Source organism: Tasmannia lanceolata, unplaced genomic scaffold, assembly GCF_043159265.1.
Source record: "Tasmannia lanceolata isolate RefF3 unplaced genomic scaffold, GAP_Taslan_0.1 ptg000025l, whole genome shotgun sequence".
Taxonomy (NCBI): domain Eukaryota; kingdom Viridiplantae; phylum Streptophyta; class Magnoliopsida; order Canellales; family Winteraceae; genus Tasmannia; species Tasmannia lanceolata.
The window spans coordinates 5,620,001-5,639,175 of NW_027518702.1; the positions used below are offsets into that span (position 1 = coordinate 5,620,001).

Consider the following 19,175-nt stretch of genomic DNA (forward strand, 5'->3'; position numbering starts at 1 on the left):
TTGTGCAATGCCAAATGGATGTGAAATTGAATTAAACGCCATTCCGAAGTAATTTCTTCGGGATAATACAATTTTTGAATAACTTTCCCATATGTATGTGTGTGTGTCACACACACATATATTTTTTGATTTGATGTTGATTGGTTTTGTGAACTGTAAGTATCTTTTACAGCTAATTAGGCATATATATAAAGATGAGTAAAACTCTTACCTCGTCTATAATGAGAGAGTGAGACGATACCATTTTAGCAAAATTGAAATGAGAAATACCATTTTAGAAGTGGTTCTTTTCAAATGAGGATTACGATTCCCTCGTCTATAATGAGAGAGTGAGACGATAAACTAAGTGAGAGATGATATATGTGTAGATATACATGCATGTATATAGAGGTTGCGGTTCCTGCACAAGTGTACAGGTATGCTTACCTGCGCACGAGTGCAAAAACAGGGTGGGGGCCCACATTTTTTGAGGTCCAAAGCATTCATTTGGATAGCCCTTTCATGGATAAGGTGTGGCCCAAAAATCAGCCCCATTGGATCATTCTAACCCCGCCACTTGTGGAGGGAAAAAATAGGCAGAAACATGGACACACAGTGTCTGTCCATCCCCCCCCCCCCCCCCCCCCCCCCCCCCCCGCCCCACCTTTGATTGGGTTACGACGATCCAATGGGGCTGGTTTTTGGGCAACACCCTATCAATGGAAGGGCCTTCCAAAGGAATGGGTTTGATCCCCCCGCCCTCCCCCGCCGCCCCCCCCCCCCCCCCCCCAGCACCCCAAATGTGGACCCCCACTCTGTTTCTGCACTCGTGTGCAGGTAACTTACCTGCGCACTTGTGCAGGAACCATCTTCTCATATGTGTGTGTGTGTGTGTGTGTGTGTGTGTAGAGAGAGAGAGAACAGTTCCTGCGCTCGAGTGCAGAAAACATAAGGGCCCTCATTTTTGGGTGATCCTAAGCATTCATTTGAAAGGCCCCATCATGGATGGGGTGTGTACCAAAAAAACAGCTCCATTGGATCATCTTAGGGTGTCCATTTGTGGGTGAAAAATAGGCAGATTTATCAACAAACAGTATATATATATATATATATCGACACACACACACACACACACACACACACACACACACACACACACACATATATATATATATATATATATATATATATAGAGGAAAAGGATTGTACGCTCGAGTGTACCAAGCTTATGGTACACTCGAGTGCCTAATCACATGTGGACTCACTTTGTTAGGATGATCCAAAGCATTCATTTGAAAGGCCCTTAAATAGATAGGGTGTGTACCAAAAATCAGCTCCATAGGATCATCCTAACCCATCCATTTGTGGAGGGCAAAATGGACAGACCACAAATCTGCCCATTCTTGCCCTCCACTTTTGGAGGGGTTAGGATGATTCAATGGAGCTGATTTTTGGTACACACCCTATCTATGATAGGGCCTTGCAAATGAACGCTTTGGATCACCACAAAAAATGTGGGACCCATGTGATTAGGGCACTCGAGCGTACCATAAGCTTGGTACACTCGAGCGTACAATTCTTTTCCTCATATATATATATATATATATATATATATATATATATATATATATATATATATATATATGTGTGTGTGTGTGTGTGTGTGTGTGTGTGTGTGTGTGTGTGTGTGGGGAAAAGATTTCTGAGGTATCGCTCAGCCTGAGCAACCCACTAAATACAGCATCTCCCATGTTGTTTGACTCATCCAACCCATTCATTCTATAGGACCTAACATAGGTAGGGTGTCCCTCAGAAATCATCTCCATACCATCACTATATATATATATATATATATATATATATGTGTGTGTGTGTGTGTGTGTGTGTGTGTGTGTCTATATACATATATGTAGGGAAAGATCGATGAAAATTGTGTTATCTATCTTGAAGAAATTATTTATTAATGGTGTTTTATTCGACTTCACATCCATCTAATGCCGTATGATGAAAAAGCCCAAAATGTCGTCTACCTCTACTTCGTCTTCTTCAGCCTCCTCTTTCGAGTTGCAGCAATAGTCATCGGCGGTGCTCGAAACGAAAAACAGAAACAATTACAGAAGACGAGGGCATTTTGGTTTTTTCATTGTGCAATGCCAAATGGATGTGAAATTGAATTAAACGCCATTCCGAAGTAATTTCTTCGGGATAATACAATTTTTGAATAACTTTCCCATATGTATGTGTGTGTGTGTGACACACACATATATTTTTTGATTTGATGTTGATTGGTTTTGTGAACTGTAAGTATCTTTTACAGCTAATTAGGCATATATATAAAGATGAGTAAAACTCTTACCTCCAATGATGAGCATTGATAGAGCTTGTGTCCTAAGAAGTTGGGCCCAAATAAATATTCAACCCCTCGATCCAAGGTGTTCATGATTTGACTATCCAGTATTGGTTCTTCGTGGGTCTTCTCTAAGTGCTTTTATGCATAAACAAAATTGAAGTCAAGTTAAATGGCTAATATATTAAAGCTCCCTCAAGAGGATTTGGAGAGAGAGAGAGAGAGAGAGAGATTAAGGTAATCCGCTAAGAAGATACAAAATTATGATTATTAATCATGATTTTTCGCCATCCTCAGTTCTTCATTAAAACAATAGGGGCGTGTGTCCAAAGTATTGGATGTCCGAGGGAAATTTTAATCACGAGTCATCTTTTTCTTTTGGGAAAATCGTTAGAAACAATTCTTGCACAATTACTAATTCTTAACTCGATTCTTGGTTTAGAGATTTATACCTAAAGCCTCTTCTTAAAGATAGATGGAGCCTCCCAATTGTTTAATGGATTAGGATACACTATTCCTGGGATTTAAGTCAAAATTTTGATCCATTTGGCTCAGTGATGTGGGCCCAAATTAGGAGGTCCACACATGCATGTAAAAAACTATTCACGTGTGTGCGTGTTGCATGTGTAAAGGATATGAGAATGTTTGCACATGGGATTACATGGGCATGGTTCATGATGATATGATGATGTGGCTAGAAGCTCACTTCGATGGTGAATGGAGAAATAGAGGTATAGATGACATGTGGCATAGCACATGACGTGGAGAAGTGTTTATCCTAATTCCATTCACTTTTGGAGACCCTTCCCTATTTCGTAGAGAGGAGGGGAGAAAACATCAAATGGTATTTAGTAGGAGCTCACCTATATTGTAGGGCTCCCACTTCGGCATTCACAAGGAGAAGAGAGTTCCTTTCCTATTTTCTTGCTTTTGGAGAAAAAATCTCTCCACATCCCTACATTGTAGCCACTTATATGGAGGTTGATGGGCACTTACCATTTTTAATAAGTATGTGAATTACTATTAACCATAGCAAGTTTGCAAACTTACTAATTTTAGTTAGTATGTTACCTACTATTTTAGTAAGTACTCAAATAAGGATAGAAGAAAACCCCTACTAATATAAGTACGGGGCATTTTTTTTTTTTAAAATGGCAAATATTATAAAAGAATCAGAAGGGACACCCGAAAGGGAGTACTAGAAGTTACAGAACAAAAAATAAAAACTAATTACACGATGGATAGGACATCAAGTAGGGAATTGATCAGACCAATTCATCGAGTTGCGTACCACCCCTCTTCTAGCCAACTCATCCGCCTTCTCGTTAGCAGACCTTCTAACATGAATTTACTCAATATCTGATTCTGCCAATATATCTTCCATTAGATAAAAAAGATCCAAAAACCTCCAAGTACGGGGCATGCATGTCAACCAAGATTTGAAAAATTGGGATTGAAGAGGGCACTCGGACAATACAATTATCTTGAGAGTGAAGAAGATCTTCTAAAAAGGAAGAACCGTGCACTGAGAAGTAGATCCGTGAGTGAGGATAATCTCTTCCACTCTTTTCTTTTTGTTTATTCTTTTTCATTATTGAAGTGATGTTCTTTCCCTATGTAATTTAATTAGAGGAAGTAGTCTGTCAATTTGTTTGGTCGTGAGTTTGTTTTATCTTTCTAGGTTGGAAAGATAGCTGATTATTAATTTGTTAGTCTTTCTCGCTATTGGAAGTCTTTAGAAAGGGTTTAGTTTTTCCATCCATTATATCCGGGGTTGAATTTCTCGTCACTACAATATTGCACGCATGCATTAGAAGATGATAAGAGGAGTTCTACAGACCATCGTCTAGGAACGATATTGCAGAGACCGAGACACAATGCGTAGACCGCTACATCGGCGGTCTTCATAAAGAAATCTATGATCAGGTAACTCTTCACCCCCTTTAGACATTATCTGAGGCAATAAAGATAGTAGAACGGGTTGAGACCATGATCAACCGTTCAACCCAGAGAGATTTTTACATGAGTCAAGCCGGGACAGAGACACTGGAGACAACGATTCCGACGGCGAAAGAGAAGGTGGTTTTGGATCCTTCTGTTGGGGTAAGCAAGTCTACCCAAGCGTTCCCGACACGAGGAAGAGGACGCGCAGATGTTCCTTCTACTTTGGCAACGACCCAAGTCCCACGGCTTGATCCATACGAGTTACAGTTCGAGCAACGGATCGTATGCTACAAGAGCAACTAATTAGATCACAAATCCAATGTGTGTCCCAAATGTGGTCGGCATACTAAAAATCTAGTCGTTGGTGACGAACATGAACAAGATGAAGAAGAGCATGAAAAGGAACAACATGCATAAGATCTCATTCCTACTACTTGTGCTCCTATACCGCCCTTGGTGATGCATAGTGTTATGTACACGTCAAAAGAGAGGAGTCCTCGCAACGCAACAATCTCTTAACATGCATGTTTTCTTTTCTTATAAAAGCACCTAACGTGAGGGTTGTTGCATGATTTTACTATTGTTTTGTTTTTTAGATCAAGAAAAATCTCTTTCTTTCTTCTTTATTGAAAGCGGTTTATGTTGTTCTTTGTGGATTCAAAGAACGGCTCTTCGTGGAATCGACAAACATCCTTCGTGGATTCAAAGGTCTATTTGATTGGTGTTTAGAGGCATTCTATCCTCGACTCGTTCTTCGTGCTTCTGACTACGCCAAGACTATCTTATTTCCTTGTTGTTACATCTTTTTTCATTGGCATCTGATGTCATCTCTTTTCATCCCTAAATTTAGGCGACTGGTTCTTATCTCTTCTCTAATAGTGGAAGATCGCAATCACATCCTCTGGCAGAGGCATTGTTGTTGAACCATGCAAGTTTTTTGTGTTCTTCTTCGTGTTTTGTATTTTCTGCTTTTAAATGAATGGAATTTGAACTTCAGCGGAGACGTTTGATGTTCTCTTCATGTTAATGCCTTTTTTTATTCTTCTGTCGGCAATGCCTTCCTTTTTCTTATATTGTTCTTCCTATTTTCTTATTTCTATTATCTCTTTTCAAATATGTTTTAATTTTGGGTTTGATATGATGGAGAACATTCATGGTGTAGATAAGAGATTAAGGGCCTGTCTTAAAATTATTTGCATATAATCTTGTAGGTAGAGAGTGAGTGGTTTGTTAATTCGTATATCTCATTTATTGGCTAATTAAAATCCAATGAGGCTAAAGAATAAGTGGAGGAGCATTTGATTGTTGGACTGAGTAAATTTGGAATGTAAAAGAATGGAATGAATTCATCCTAGAATTGGATGATAGTTTTTTATTTTATGTGTATTCTTGTTCTTCTTTCCTATAAATTCTCCATTTTAATTTCTACTCTTTCGTTCTTCCGAATCCGGTGACAATTTTCTTGTCTGGTGCATCCTGGAGAAGGAGGAGGAAGAAGAGGAGGATATTTTCAAAAACAAAAAAGGAGAGGAAGAAGGAGAAGAAGAGAAGAAATCAGGCACATTTTTTTCTATTTATTGTTTATTTATTCTAAAATAGACAATGTATTTATTATTTTTTCCATTCCTGTGCATAAGAGTCTGTATTATCCAGTTTTCAGGTGGCGGCAAGACATTGACGATTTTTTAATTGACCTTGTTCTAAGCTTCGCTTCTTTTTCATTGCTACTTCTTATTTATTTATTGGTGCATGATGATACTTTTTTACCTGTATACAAGTAGTTGAGTCGTATTTTTCTTTTTCTTTTTTTGTTATTTTATTTAATGTAATATTTTATGCAACGATTTTCATGGTTGTTGTAATAGAATACATTGAAGAGGTTAGCATTGAAAAATCCAATTTCTTTTTAATGGGTTTCTTTTTTTAGTCCTTTTGATGAATTAGAATTGAAAATTATATGATTTCTTATTTCAGGAGTTTCATGTGTTTAATCCTGATTTTCTACCCCTCCTAAAACAAATATAATTTCTTAATTCCTAATGACTTGTGAGCTAGCAGATTTGTCAATCATGGACAAGAGGACAAAATGCGAAGAGCGAAAGAAAATTTTGCAAGACCTACATAATCGCTTAGCTGAAGCAGACCTTCAAATTATAGGAGAGAAACTGCTGAAAAAGCTATACAACGCAATACTTTTTATCGATATTTTTATTTTTATAGGCAGAACGATATTATCTGATGATGATTCTGGTGGAATAGAAATAGTAGTTATTTCTTATCCTACAACTATTAAATTTTAAAGTGTATTTTTTTGGTAGCTTTTATTTTTATTTTATTTTGAGAGATGCAGTGACGACAAAAATGTATTTTTTGTGTCCATGGGCATGATGTTTATTTTGCCTAACTTGCACATGTGTGAGCCACACATGTTTGCTTCATCTTTTCCCACTTCCCTCCTATTTCAAATTCAAACCTTTCTTAGAACTTAAACCCACCACTTCTCGATGCATTAAAGTCTCCACTTTCTCATACCCACTACCACTTACCTAATACACTCATTCTCCTCTTTCATTGACCTAGCGCAATCCTCATTTTACTCACTTTTGTAGAGATTCTCCACCAGCAAGACCTCCATTGAAGCTCTCTTGTGTGCAAGCTTGTGGTTGAAGCAAAGTACTAACTTGCAGCATATTTTCTTCATATTTTCTCCATGTTTTGAAGCTTTCTTTTTCTATTGTTCTACTTGTAGTTTTGTTCTTCTATACATATATTGAAGCACATCTTCTTGGTGTTGTTCTTCTTCTACTTTGGTTGTTGATCCTGGGCTAGTGTAAACTTTGGTTTCACTATTTGAGAAGCGGATATTCTGGTGTTTTCTTGGACGGGGAGTCGACTTGATACAAAGTGGTAAAATTTGTTCAGATGATAATGGTAATACAATGTGTTGGTATAAGCTACTTTGATGTAAATTAGTTATGAAAATTCTTACCATTGAGATTTATTGGTTGGTTTCTCCATTTTGGTCTACCTTAAGCTTCTAATACTCATAATATTTTACATTCTAAAAGGGCATATAAATACCCATTCACTTTTGATAAAGTATGCAGCCATGAGGCTTCACAACAAGATGTTTTCATAGAAATCTCACAGCTTGTTCAGCGTACGATGGTTATATGGTGAGCACATAAACTTCACTTTGTTGTCATAATATAGGGCTTAAATCTCTACATTTCAGGCTGGCCAGCTCTTTTACTTCATCTTTTATTCATATAACCTGGCAATTGATATGGATATATAGATGTATGTGTTATATTGTGGGCGTCTATTATTTTATTTGCCGTTTCTACTTTATAGTTTATAATCCATCATGTATTGGAATAAATCCTAAGCCATCAGCAAAATCTGTTCAACACCACACGAATATAAGACAACTTTTCAAATGATTTACTGTAACATTCGGATTTGTTGGGCCTTAACATTTTGTGAATTCACTTGGTGTCTAGTGGCTATAGCTCTATTAGTAATGCCAAATGGTTTTGGGATCCTATCACATCTGAGGTTTGGTATCCTTAACCATTGCATGCCAGCCGTGAATAAAGCATATTCAATGCAATTTGCAGCCTTAAGCACCCACAAGTGAATGTCTTTATGCTATTTATCATGGACACAATTAGCTAGTCCTATACTTGCTTGTTTCAAAATTGTTGTCTGCCAATTGCAGCCAACTAAAGACTCATAAACATGCTAACCCTTGAGGATACTACCTGAAATTGGTTTCTTCCTGAAATTGGTTTCAAGAGGAATTTTTAAGATTTTACTATTTTTGCATTATTGACTGTTAATTAAATCTGTGTAGGATTAATATGTTCTTCTAGGTTTTGTTCAGTTCCATTGTTTTGATGTAAACAGCTTGTAATGTGTAAACAGTTGTACATGGTTGTTATGTAAACAGGTTGTGAAATGTAAATTGTGGATGTAAACAGATTTTAATGTGTAAACAGATGTACATGGGTGGATGTAAGATGTAAATTGTGGATGTAAACAGGTGTACATGGTTGTAATGTAAAATAGTGAAAATTGTACCCAATTTTTTGGGGATTTTCAAATATTTAAAAGAAAATTAAAAAAATTATTTTTCTCGGCGGTCATATTCGCCAGTATTTTTTAAAAGGGAGAAATACAGTTACACCCCCTCAACTTTTAAAAGGGAAAAATACAGTTGCACCCCCTCAACTTTATGAAAGATTCAACGATAACCCTGTAATTTCAAACTCATCAACTACACCCTTGACTTTTCAATGTGTATAAGGGGTATACCCCCTCAGTTGACAGTCCATCCACAAATCGAAGGGTTAGGATGTTCTTATCGAGCTGATTTTTTGGGCACACCCTACCTATGTCAAGGCCCATCAAATGAATGCTTTGAATCATCCAAACAATATGGGCTCACTGTATTTTTGGTCGGCAGGCTAGAAAAGGTTCTCTAGTAGACCAACTAGAAACGAGGAGTTTTTATATGATGCCCGACCTTGAAGTACCGTCAAATCGGTACCACCCTTCATATTTGATCCAACAGCAGACCACTTTTTAAGAGGCTGCTGTTGGATCAAATATCAAGGGTGGTACCTCTGACGTACCATTTTGACGGGACTTCACGGTCGGGCATCATATAATTTCTCAGAAACGAGATCTTAATTAGCATTGATAGTATTTCAAAAGATGACGTCTACCTTATATACGTTGAAAAGTCAGGGGGTATAGTTGGTGAGTTTGAAACTTTAGGGTTATCGTTGAATGTGTTTGAAAGTTAAGGGAGGGTAACTGTATATTTCCCTTTTTAAAAATAATTAATAAAATATTACCAGCGGTCTAGACCGCCAGTGAAAGGGCTTCCTTTGCAATACCCAAGAGACACTTTTTAGCGGCGGTCGCAACCGCAGTCAAACCTTATCATATTACTGGCGGTCATGATCGCCGGAGAATGGTTAAAAACAGTGAATCCTATTTTATGATTTCACAAACAAAATCAAAACCGTTGATTTTGTAGTTCAAAATCATGGGTGTTGACTCGTGATATTCTACGATCAATGGTCTTGATTGCGTGTACATGTTCTGTTGTGGGATTTTAGAATTGATCGTCGCCATTGATCCGGGGGGAGACAAATATTTATTAACGCAATCACACACATTCCATACCTTTTCAATGACATATGAGGGAGGATTAGAAGAATCCGGCATCAACGCTGCCACGAAGACCGCCGCGGATATCTTCTCCGGGAAAGTATTCATTGCTCGACTAATGCTGAACCCGCCGAAGCTATGGCCCACAAGGATCACCTTCTCTTGTGAAGGCAGAGATGCTAAGATCTCGATCAACGGTTCTGAGTAGTCTGAAAATGTGTGGACCTCGGAGAGTTTCTTCGGATGGACCCCACAAGCAGCGAGATCGAACGCCGTGACTCGGTGGCCCACAGAAGTGAGGAGTGTGGATAGCTTATACCAACACCAGGCTCCATGACATGCACCGTGCACTAGAACAAAATGTTTTTTGCTCTCACCCCCTTCCATCTTCTCTCCAATATCTCTATTCCTCATATTTCTTTCTTCCTTTTTATGGACAAGAACAAGGAGATAGGGCTGCAACTGGGAGAATGAGACAAGTGGGTGTGGAATGACGTGGTGAGGTATTCCTTTATCTTTATTTTCGTGGTTCATCTGACTCAGCTCTCTCTGACAGGATGACGTGGCCACATCTTGGCTTAGGGATGGTGGGCCCGGAAGACGTGGACATAAATAAAGTTAACGGTTGCCAACGGATCTTTTTTTTTATTTTCGATTTTCTCACCGAACAAAAAAAACCCTCACCATAGGGTTGAGCTTTTACCTTAAAATCGGGTCGGATTCGGGTTGATTCCTATTCATCTTTTAGCAAAAACACAACCTGACCCCACCCAAGTTGCACCCCTAACTCCTATTGAACAGCCCCAATTAGAATTAAGCATTGTGGGGAAGTCATATACGTTAATTAATTATTTGATGCCAGCTTCCTTGAACCAGTTTAGGAATCTTGAAGTTTGACAAAAAGGCCAAGACATATCCCTGAGATTATATTTAGGGCTGCAACTCGAGCCGGCTTCTACCCGACCCGCATCGACCCGACCCGAAAATAGCTTGGGTCGGGTTCAGGTTTCATGGGTTTCGGGTCGAGCCGGGTTCAGCATTCAAAAGCCGGCATGAATCTCGGGTCGTGCCGGGTTTGAAGGGACCCGACCCGACCCGACCCGAGTTACATAAGTTATAGTATGTACATTTTTTTCTATTGTTAGTTAAAAGTTAAAGGGATAATTACATTTACACACCCTCTAGTTTCTGACACATCCACTTCCACCCCTATAGTTTAAAACGTGACAAATACACCCTTGTAGTTTCAATTTGTTTAAGGTAGGCCCCCTCACCTGACGGTTCGTCCATAGATTGAAGGGTTAGGATGATCCGATGGAGCTGATTTTTTGGGCACACCCTATCTATGTCAGGACCCATCAAATGAACGCTTTGGATCATCCAAACAATGTGGGCCCACATTATTTGGATGATTTTTTGGTAGTGTTTGGATTCGGGTAGGGGCCCACATTATTTGGATGATCCAAAGCGTTCATTTGATGGGTCCTGCCATAGATATGGTGTGCCCAAAAAATCAGCTCCATCGGATCATCCTAACCCTTCAATCTATAGACGAACCTTCAGCTGAGGGGGCAAACCGTAAACAAATTGAAACTACAGGGGTGTATTTGTCACGTTTTAAACTATAGGGGTAGAAGTGGATGTGTCAGAAACTAGAGGGGGTGTAAATGTAATTATCCCAAAGTTAAAAGTGAAAACCCACGCACCCACTGTTACTGTATGTGAGTGTAATTTCTGCTTCTATGAGTTGAGTTGATTCAAGTGTTTGATTCAGCATTGTTTGATTGTAATTACAACATTGTTTGATTACAGCAGCATTGTTTGATTCAAGTGTGATGTGAGTGTAATTACATCATTGTTTGATTCAAGTGTAATGTGAGTGTAATTTCTGCTTCTACAAGTTGATTTGCCTTGCCAAACAAGAATTTTCCTTTAAAATTTGCGTCAACGTGAAAAAACCCGACCCGACCCGAACCAACCCGAGATTTATCATGGGTAGGGCCGGGTTTGGGAATCGTGGGTTTTCCGGAAAAAAACCCGACCCGAGTTGCAGCCCTAATTATATTATTCATTACTTAGATGTATCCAAACGCTTTGCTAAAAAAATATTCGGCCTCTGATGAAGGAGAGAGATGTGTGGCGGACTTGTAAAGGTTTTCCATGTAACCAAGTACCAAGGACGGTTTTTTAAACACATATACGGTTTTTTCATAAAGTTCATATATTTGCCCCCTCCAAAAAATAGGAATTTTTTTATTAGGATATGTTTAGTTGCCTTTATTTTCGTAAATTCCCTAAGGAATAGCGTTTTTTCCGTAACAATTCACGCAAATTAAGTTCCAATATTATAGCTTTTATTTAACAGCCCAAATTAATAGCAATGCAAATTAAGCTCTCTCTCTCTCTCTCTCTCTCTCTCTCTCTCCCTCTCTCTCTCGTTTCCATTCCCACCAAATTTCTAGACCAAAAATCTGGAAGCAACAAGGGTGCACCATGACATCCAATATTTTTTAGGGAAAAATACAAATACACCCTCTCAACTTTTTGATATTTTCAACGATAACCTTGACTTTTAGAAGTCATCAACAACACCCCCTTAGTTTTCAATAATGCTTGTTAGGTGACGTGGTGGACGGGAACGAAGAAATTGTCAGGAATGTCTTTGATGAATTTTGAACTATAGGGTGAAAAGTAGAGGTGCAACTTAGGTAGGGTTGAACCCGAACCCGAATTTTGGGCGGGTTGGGTTGACAAAATTCGGGTTGGGTTCGGGTCCGAGTCCGGGTTGGGGTTTGGCAACCGGACCAAAATTCTGGTTGGGTTGGGTTGGGCATCAGGCAACCCGACCCAACCCGTAACCAGGCAAAGAATAAGATAAACACGTTACTTTTTGACATTTTTAGTTTTTCACGTGTTGTTTTTTTAGCTTCTAATTTTCTATCCTTGAAAATATAATAGTGTATACTTTATATACATATCAAAAAGTCAAAAACAATAGGTAAAGGCAAACCCTAACTTAGAAAGTAGAAATCCTTATTCTCTATTTCTCTTTGAGATAAGTCAGCAGCCTCCAATCCTCCATCGGACCATCTCTCATTCTTCTTCAGTTCTTCCGCCACAAGACCTACAAGGTTCTCTCTCTCTCTCTCTCTCTCTCTCTCTCTCTCTCTCTCTCTCTCTCTGATTTTTTTCATTAAGATTTAAAGAGGCATTTTTTTCATTAAGATTTAAAGAGGCATTTGATGGGGTAACTGATTTAAAGATGCATTTTTTCATTAAGATTTCAGCAGAAACCCGACCCAACTTGGGAAATTGGGTTGGGTTGGGTTGGGTTCGGGTTAGGGAAAAATCAATTTGGGTTGGGTTCGGTTAGCCAAGCTGGGTTGAAACTCGGGTTGGGTTGGGTTAGGGTTGGGGGTTGAAGTTTTTGGGTTGGGTTGGGTTGGCATCAACCCGACCCAATCCGACCCGAGTTGCACCCCTAGTGAAAAGTCAGGGGGTCTCTTTGGAAGACGAAAAGTTAGGGGGTGTCGTTGATGACTTTGAAAAGTTGAGGGGGGAAGAGTTGAGGGGGTGTATCTGAAATTTTCTTATTTTTTTAAAACGGTTCATAGGATGATCCAAGCTATTTATTTGTTAGACCACAATGTATTAAAGCTGGTAATCCATCTCCACTCGATGATCCTAACCCTCCGATCTATAGGGGACTGCCTGTTATAGAAAACTCTATATATCGAAGGGTTAGGATCATCCTTTGGAGATGATTAATGACAGGCAACCTATTTATGTTGGGACACAACAAATGAATTGTTTGGATCTGTAGACCCCGATCTTGAGAATGGCGAGGATGTAGATCCCCTCATCCTTTAGATCTCCACATGAAGGAGAGCTCTACCAAGGAACTCTCGAAATGGTGCCCTCACAATATGAGTGGCAATATATGAGATACCTCTTGAAATTCGAGGAGTAACTTGGTTTGGCAACCTAGAGGGGGGTGAATAGGATGTTTATAAAACTTTTGCCTTTTGAAAACTTTTACTAATTTCACCTTAGTTTTATCCCTTGGTTAATTAAGTTGAATTAGTTAAGCTTAACCAATTTTCACAAATATATATAAGCTTAAAAAACTCTTAATTAAACAACCAACTTAATTAGGAGATTTAGTGGGCTAATTAGCAATGCAAAGATATTCACGTTGGATGGCAATGCTAACTCACTCAATTCTAAATAATAAGACAAGCACAAATAAGAGAGTGAGAGAGGGAGTGAGAAATCGAGAAATACTAACGCAAGCAACACAAGGATTTATAGTGGTTCGGCCATCGGCCTACTCCACTCTACTCAAGGTCGCACTTAAGGATTTTCACTATTGAGACCTCCACGACGCCCGGCTCCAAAACTTTTACACTCCAAGGGAATTAAATGAGGATGCCCTTTCACCTTTACAATGACTCTCCTTCTCTGCCGAGTTCTAAGCGCTACACCCAAGGGAATTAAACATGGATGCCCTTGCCACCGATTGAATGAAGATGAAGATTAGTTTTGCCTCTAAGTAGGCTAAAATGCACACTCAAGCTCTCACAAGATTCTCTCAAAAATCAATCACAAGTTTAAAGCCTAAACTAATCTCAAATGATTTTCTCCAAATCAAGGCACAAGAGGTTGGTGAGAGTTTTTACCCAAAAATGATTCACAAATGATTTTCTAGAGTTTGTTGAAGTTGGACAATGTTCATCAAGTGTTTTAGACCCATTAGATGGGTATATATGGTGTCCCTACTCAATATGACCGTTTTAGGGGCAAAACGGTTATTTTCGAATCAAACAGGAGTTCCGAGAATATTCTCGGAGTTCCGAGCTCGGAGCTCCGAGGGTATTCTCGGAGCTCCGAGGGTATTCTCGGAGTTCCGAGACATAAAATAGGGCTTTTAATTTTAGAACCTGGATCATTTCTCGGAGCTCCGAGAATTTTCTCGGAGTTCCGAGACTGGATTTGCAGCAAACAGTATCCCATTTAAAAAATTCATATCTCATTCGTTTCTCATCGGATTTCGATGTTCTTATACTCTACGGATATGAGAAAAATGAGAGTTATCTGTTAAAAATATTTGAAAATGTTTTAAACAAGTTTTGATAGGATTTAGTTACTGGTCCAGGTTGTTGCTTCGGAACTCTGTTTTGTTCATTCTTGTGATGAATGTCATATGGGTCCCAACATATTGGTACACCACCATGGCCATTCACTTATCCATTTAAGTCATTAAAATGTGTGTTAGTCTCTTTGAAAAATATATTTTTAGGGGTTTTAAGATGTGCCTTGATAAGAGAAAACACAAGAGAGATAGGTGATACAATCTACCCTTTTTACCACTCTCTTGAATGAACTCTTAAGGTAGTCATTGCTTGATCTTCTCTTTGAGTGCATGGCTTGCTTTGGGATCTTCAAGGTTGAGCTTCTTTGCTTGACACCTTCCAAGGATGATGCCACTATTTGGTTCAAGCTCCTTTACAAGTTGTTGATCCACAAACTTTGGCCTTCATTGATCTTCCTTTGTTTGTTCAATGCTTTGAGATGGTTGATGATGAGCTTCTCCTTGGTACCTCCAAGGTGTGATTGGTCCAAGTATGTTCTGAGCTATTTTGCCATTGTGTTTGGTTCATCTTCAAGAATATGCCATCAATGGTGTGTTGGTGCTATCATGGATTCACTTGTGAATTACCTGTCTATAGCACAACACTCAAGGCAAACTATTAGTCCATAAAAGACTAATCAATTTGCGTTTGTTAATCATCAAAACAAGGTGATTGAAGGAACCCTTGGGCTAACAATCTCCCACTTTTTTATGATGACAAACCAAATTGATTAGATAGGTGGGATGAACCTCTTATGAGGATTAGATAAACAATTTATTCATTATTACTCCCCCTCAACATATGCATGAGTTATATTTAACAAGCTATAATACAAGAATGCATATGATAATGGATCTAATCAATTATACAAATTCTCCTACTTTTGGCATAAGCAAAAAGGAAGGATTAAGTATTTAAGCACAATTACATAAAGCATCAAAGATATTCAATGAGAATATGATGCTCCCCCTAACTTCTTATCATGAGTTACCAATTAAAATCAAAGTATAATCCAAAGTTTATATGGCGTAATAAGAGACAATCAACATGGGAAATGAATAATCACAGAACAAATCAAACCTATGTTGGCAAAACAAAAGACATTTCAATCTTAGCACAAATTTTTAAGGTGTATCTTAGTATATATATATATATATATATATATAAATCAATATAAATCTACCCTATGACCCGTAATATAATAATAGATTAGCAAGTTAAAGCTTATATTTTATTTATCATGAAAGAAAACAAGCAAGTGTATAGTTTAGTATGATAAGCCCCCTTTTGTTTTTGAAATTCATATTAGAATCTTATAATTAGGTGATGTGTAGTTATTCATCATGATAAGCAAGAATATATTTATTTTTCATGTTAAAAACGTTCTCTTAAATTGTCAGGCATAGAAATGGATATTTGATCCTAATATGACTAACTATTAGGATATATGGCATGACAGTGAGTTATATCATGGATATATGAATAGCCAAGAGGAAATACACATGATAAGTACTCAAATTCATAGAGATTAAGATTAGCAAGAATAATTTTCTCCTATGAATGTAGATCTAGAAAAATATGCAAGTTTTAGCTTTTGTTTAAAGGGATAGATCATTTAAGCTTCCTTTTTTTTTAATCTAATGATATGCAATTTTTAGCATAATTAGTAGGGAAATGCTTGAATAGATAGTGTAAGCATCTTACAATAATCCATATAAACATAAAGATAACAACAATTAGCTCTCCCCATTAGTATTTGTCATTGGCCTTAGATAAACCTAAAATTTAAGACATGACATGACATGACAGATCAAAGATATGACAATGGAATACTTGGCAACCAAAACTTATTAGTGGAATAGATGATATCATATTAAACCATCCAAGATAAGTCAAAAAGCCTAAAGGATATGACACTAACACCTAGGCTATGGGCTTCTTGTCTTCAACTACACTTGAAAACACAAGACAAGCCCGGTCATAACCCATATGGAGCAACAATGCTCCAAATGAATGTACTTATCATATGCATAATGATATACACATTTAATATCATATGATAAGCTATTTATGACAAAATCTTATCATACTAAGCTCCCCCTTTGAAAATGAGTCATGCAATGCATGAATCCAAAGGGATGTCCTTGCATAGATTCTAAAGGTTTTTGGATATATTTTTCAAAAGATAGCAAGTTAAACTCAACTCTTAGGCTACAATGACACTTATTCTCCAAGTGTCAGTTTATTATGATAAAATGATAGCCATAGTCTAGCTCATCATGATAAACAAGCATAGCACAAAAGATTTTCAATCTTTGGCTCATGCTCCCCCTAAATGTGATATAATATTTTTTAAACTCACGCTTTACTTCCCTAAGTATGTAACATACAGAACTAGCTAGGGAGATCACATATAAATGTATACATATTCATATTTGAGATGTTGGCATAAGGCCAATTTGTTAAATATTTTAATTAATGTGAATGTACCATCTCCCTCTTAGAATCTAAGAAGGCTAAGGGCACCAATTGAGTGACTTTTAAGATTAAGGTTTAACATCTCATATGCGTAGATATTATCAAACAAGGGGTGATAACTATAGAATATGTATATACCAATTTGAGTTCAATTCTATAGGACAAAGACATAGTGAGAATGGTCAATAAAATACCATGTCTTAGAGAGACATCCATGATCCATGAAGGTGAGAGTATACCTTATGAGAAAGATATGATCATTAAGATTTTCATGGACAATCTACCACGTTTGGACATAAAGGGCATGACATATAATGTGCATGGTCCAAACATTAATCTACATCCGCAACCACATGTAAAATGACAAGGCATTAGGCACAAGGTGCATAAGCCCTATTGAAAACCAACAATGTGTGGGAGACCCATGTTCCCATCACAATCTAATGTATACAACCACCATAGTGAATTTCAATTTTACTCAAGTGAGTAAATGCCCAAATATGATTCTAGATTGCTATGATATTTTCTCAAGTAATACATTGAATCTAGATTCATGATTTAACTTCCCTATATAATATATCCTTATATGATTGTAAGGAATAGACCAAGAATTTTTTAGAATATATTTATCACATGATAGAAACCACCTTGGACACATGTATTCCAATATGAGCTTTTATTATTACTTGAAGTGAATTACATATAAAATACATATACATATTACTTGGTTCATCTTAGTCATGAGATTATCCAATTAAAGCTTTTTGAAAATACACAAATTTTTAGTCCATCTATGATTCTTATTACATTTTATGAAAATTATTAAGCATGTAATAGAATGGGTTTGATAGGACAACTAGGTGCAAGTAATAAACAAGTTTATTCACCTAGGGCACATAAAGATGTTTAAGAAAGGATTTGAGTTGATTTCTTAGACAAGGCATTAAATATCTTAGTTTTGCTAGAAATGATATTTTAAAATAATTTAAGCACATAATTAGCTAGCAAGTGCCATATTTGTCCAAAGATAGAGTTTAAATAATGATACTTTGGCTTTTTTCAAATTTTTGTTCAAATACAATTTTGATTGCCAAAAATTTCCATTTAAGTTCAAGTCTTTAAGCCTATGGGTTTCTTTTCTTTTGGTTTTGGTAGAATGATGTGATCATTTAACCTAACTCCTAGCAACTACCAAAAAAGGGTTCAAGTTTTGAAGATGTACTTGAAGCTTTAATTTGAACACATGGGCAAGAGGTGTGATTGAATATTCTATAAACACAATTTATGATTTTCACATTGAATGCTTTATTGTGGTTGTCATGTGGATGAATGACATATTCTAAGTGCATGATGATTTTTAAGTATATGTGGGCACTTAGACTACGAAACTCAAAATGAAATTCAATTAGGCTCATCATATCAAAGTCTCAAATTAATTACATTTAAGCATATAGACTTTGAATTTTAAGGTGATATATAGATATATGTTATTTAAGCAAATATGAGCATATGATATCAACATACACATGTTTTGAAAGGATTTTCAATTTTAGGCACAACATGTATTGATACAAAAAAAATTAAACAAAAACAAGCACATTGTATCAACAGATATATTTTCAAATGATATTCAATTAAAGCACATCCCCTAATCTTAAATAAACACAATATAGATCTTGTTAGGGGTTTTGGAACCCAAACCATCTTGGTTTCAAGCAAATTTGTTCTGGGTGATAAGTCATTTCTGACCCAAACAAACTTACTACTTTTTACAAGTGTGAACCCCGATCCGAGAGAGGCGGGGGGACGAGCCCCCACGCAAGTCTCAGGATCATCCACGTGAAGGAGAGCTCAACCAAGGAACTCTCGAAAGAGTGCCCCTCACAACATGAGCGGCGATGTAAAGTGAGATACCTCTCGATTCGGGGACTAACCCGGATTCGAGACGCACCTTAAACAAGGAAAGAGTCGCCATCCAAGGAAGTAGGCCCTGGATCTCATGCTGTGCTCTGTCGCAACAGATAACCAGAGAAAAAAAAAGGTTCGTGCCTGGTGACGAATGGGGAAGGGGTTAGGCGCCCCCAATTCGCCCAAGTGCAAGCACCTGGTCTCTT

At 37.5% G+C, this 19,175-nt stretch overlaps 1 protein-coding gene across 2 annotated transcripts in view; it reads right to left on the reverse strand.

The window, feature by feature from the left end:
* The window catches only part of LOC143857772 (methyl jasmonate esterase 1-like), a 12,501-nt gene extending 2,598 nt beyond the window's left edge, over positions 1 to 9,903 (reverse strand). Inside the window, exons 1-2 of one of the 2 annotated variants that reach the window (XM_077368248.1) lie at positions 9,467 to 9,892; positions 2,336 to 2,464 (exon numbers count right to left, since the gene is read on the reverse strand). In XM_077368248.1, the coding sequence (XP_077224363.1) occupies positions 2,336 to 2,464; positions 9,467 to 9,865 (528 nt within the window). In that variant the 5' untranslated portion in view covers positions 9,866 to 9,892. Of the gene's footprint in view, positions 1 to 2,335; positions 2,465 to 9,466 lie in introns of both variants that reach the window. The other variant, XM_077368249.1, reaches the window with a different exon arrangement.
* Between the last annotated feature and the right edge of the window lie 9,272 nt (positions 9,904 to 19,175).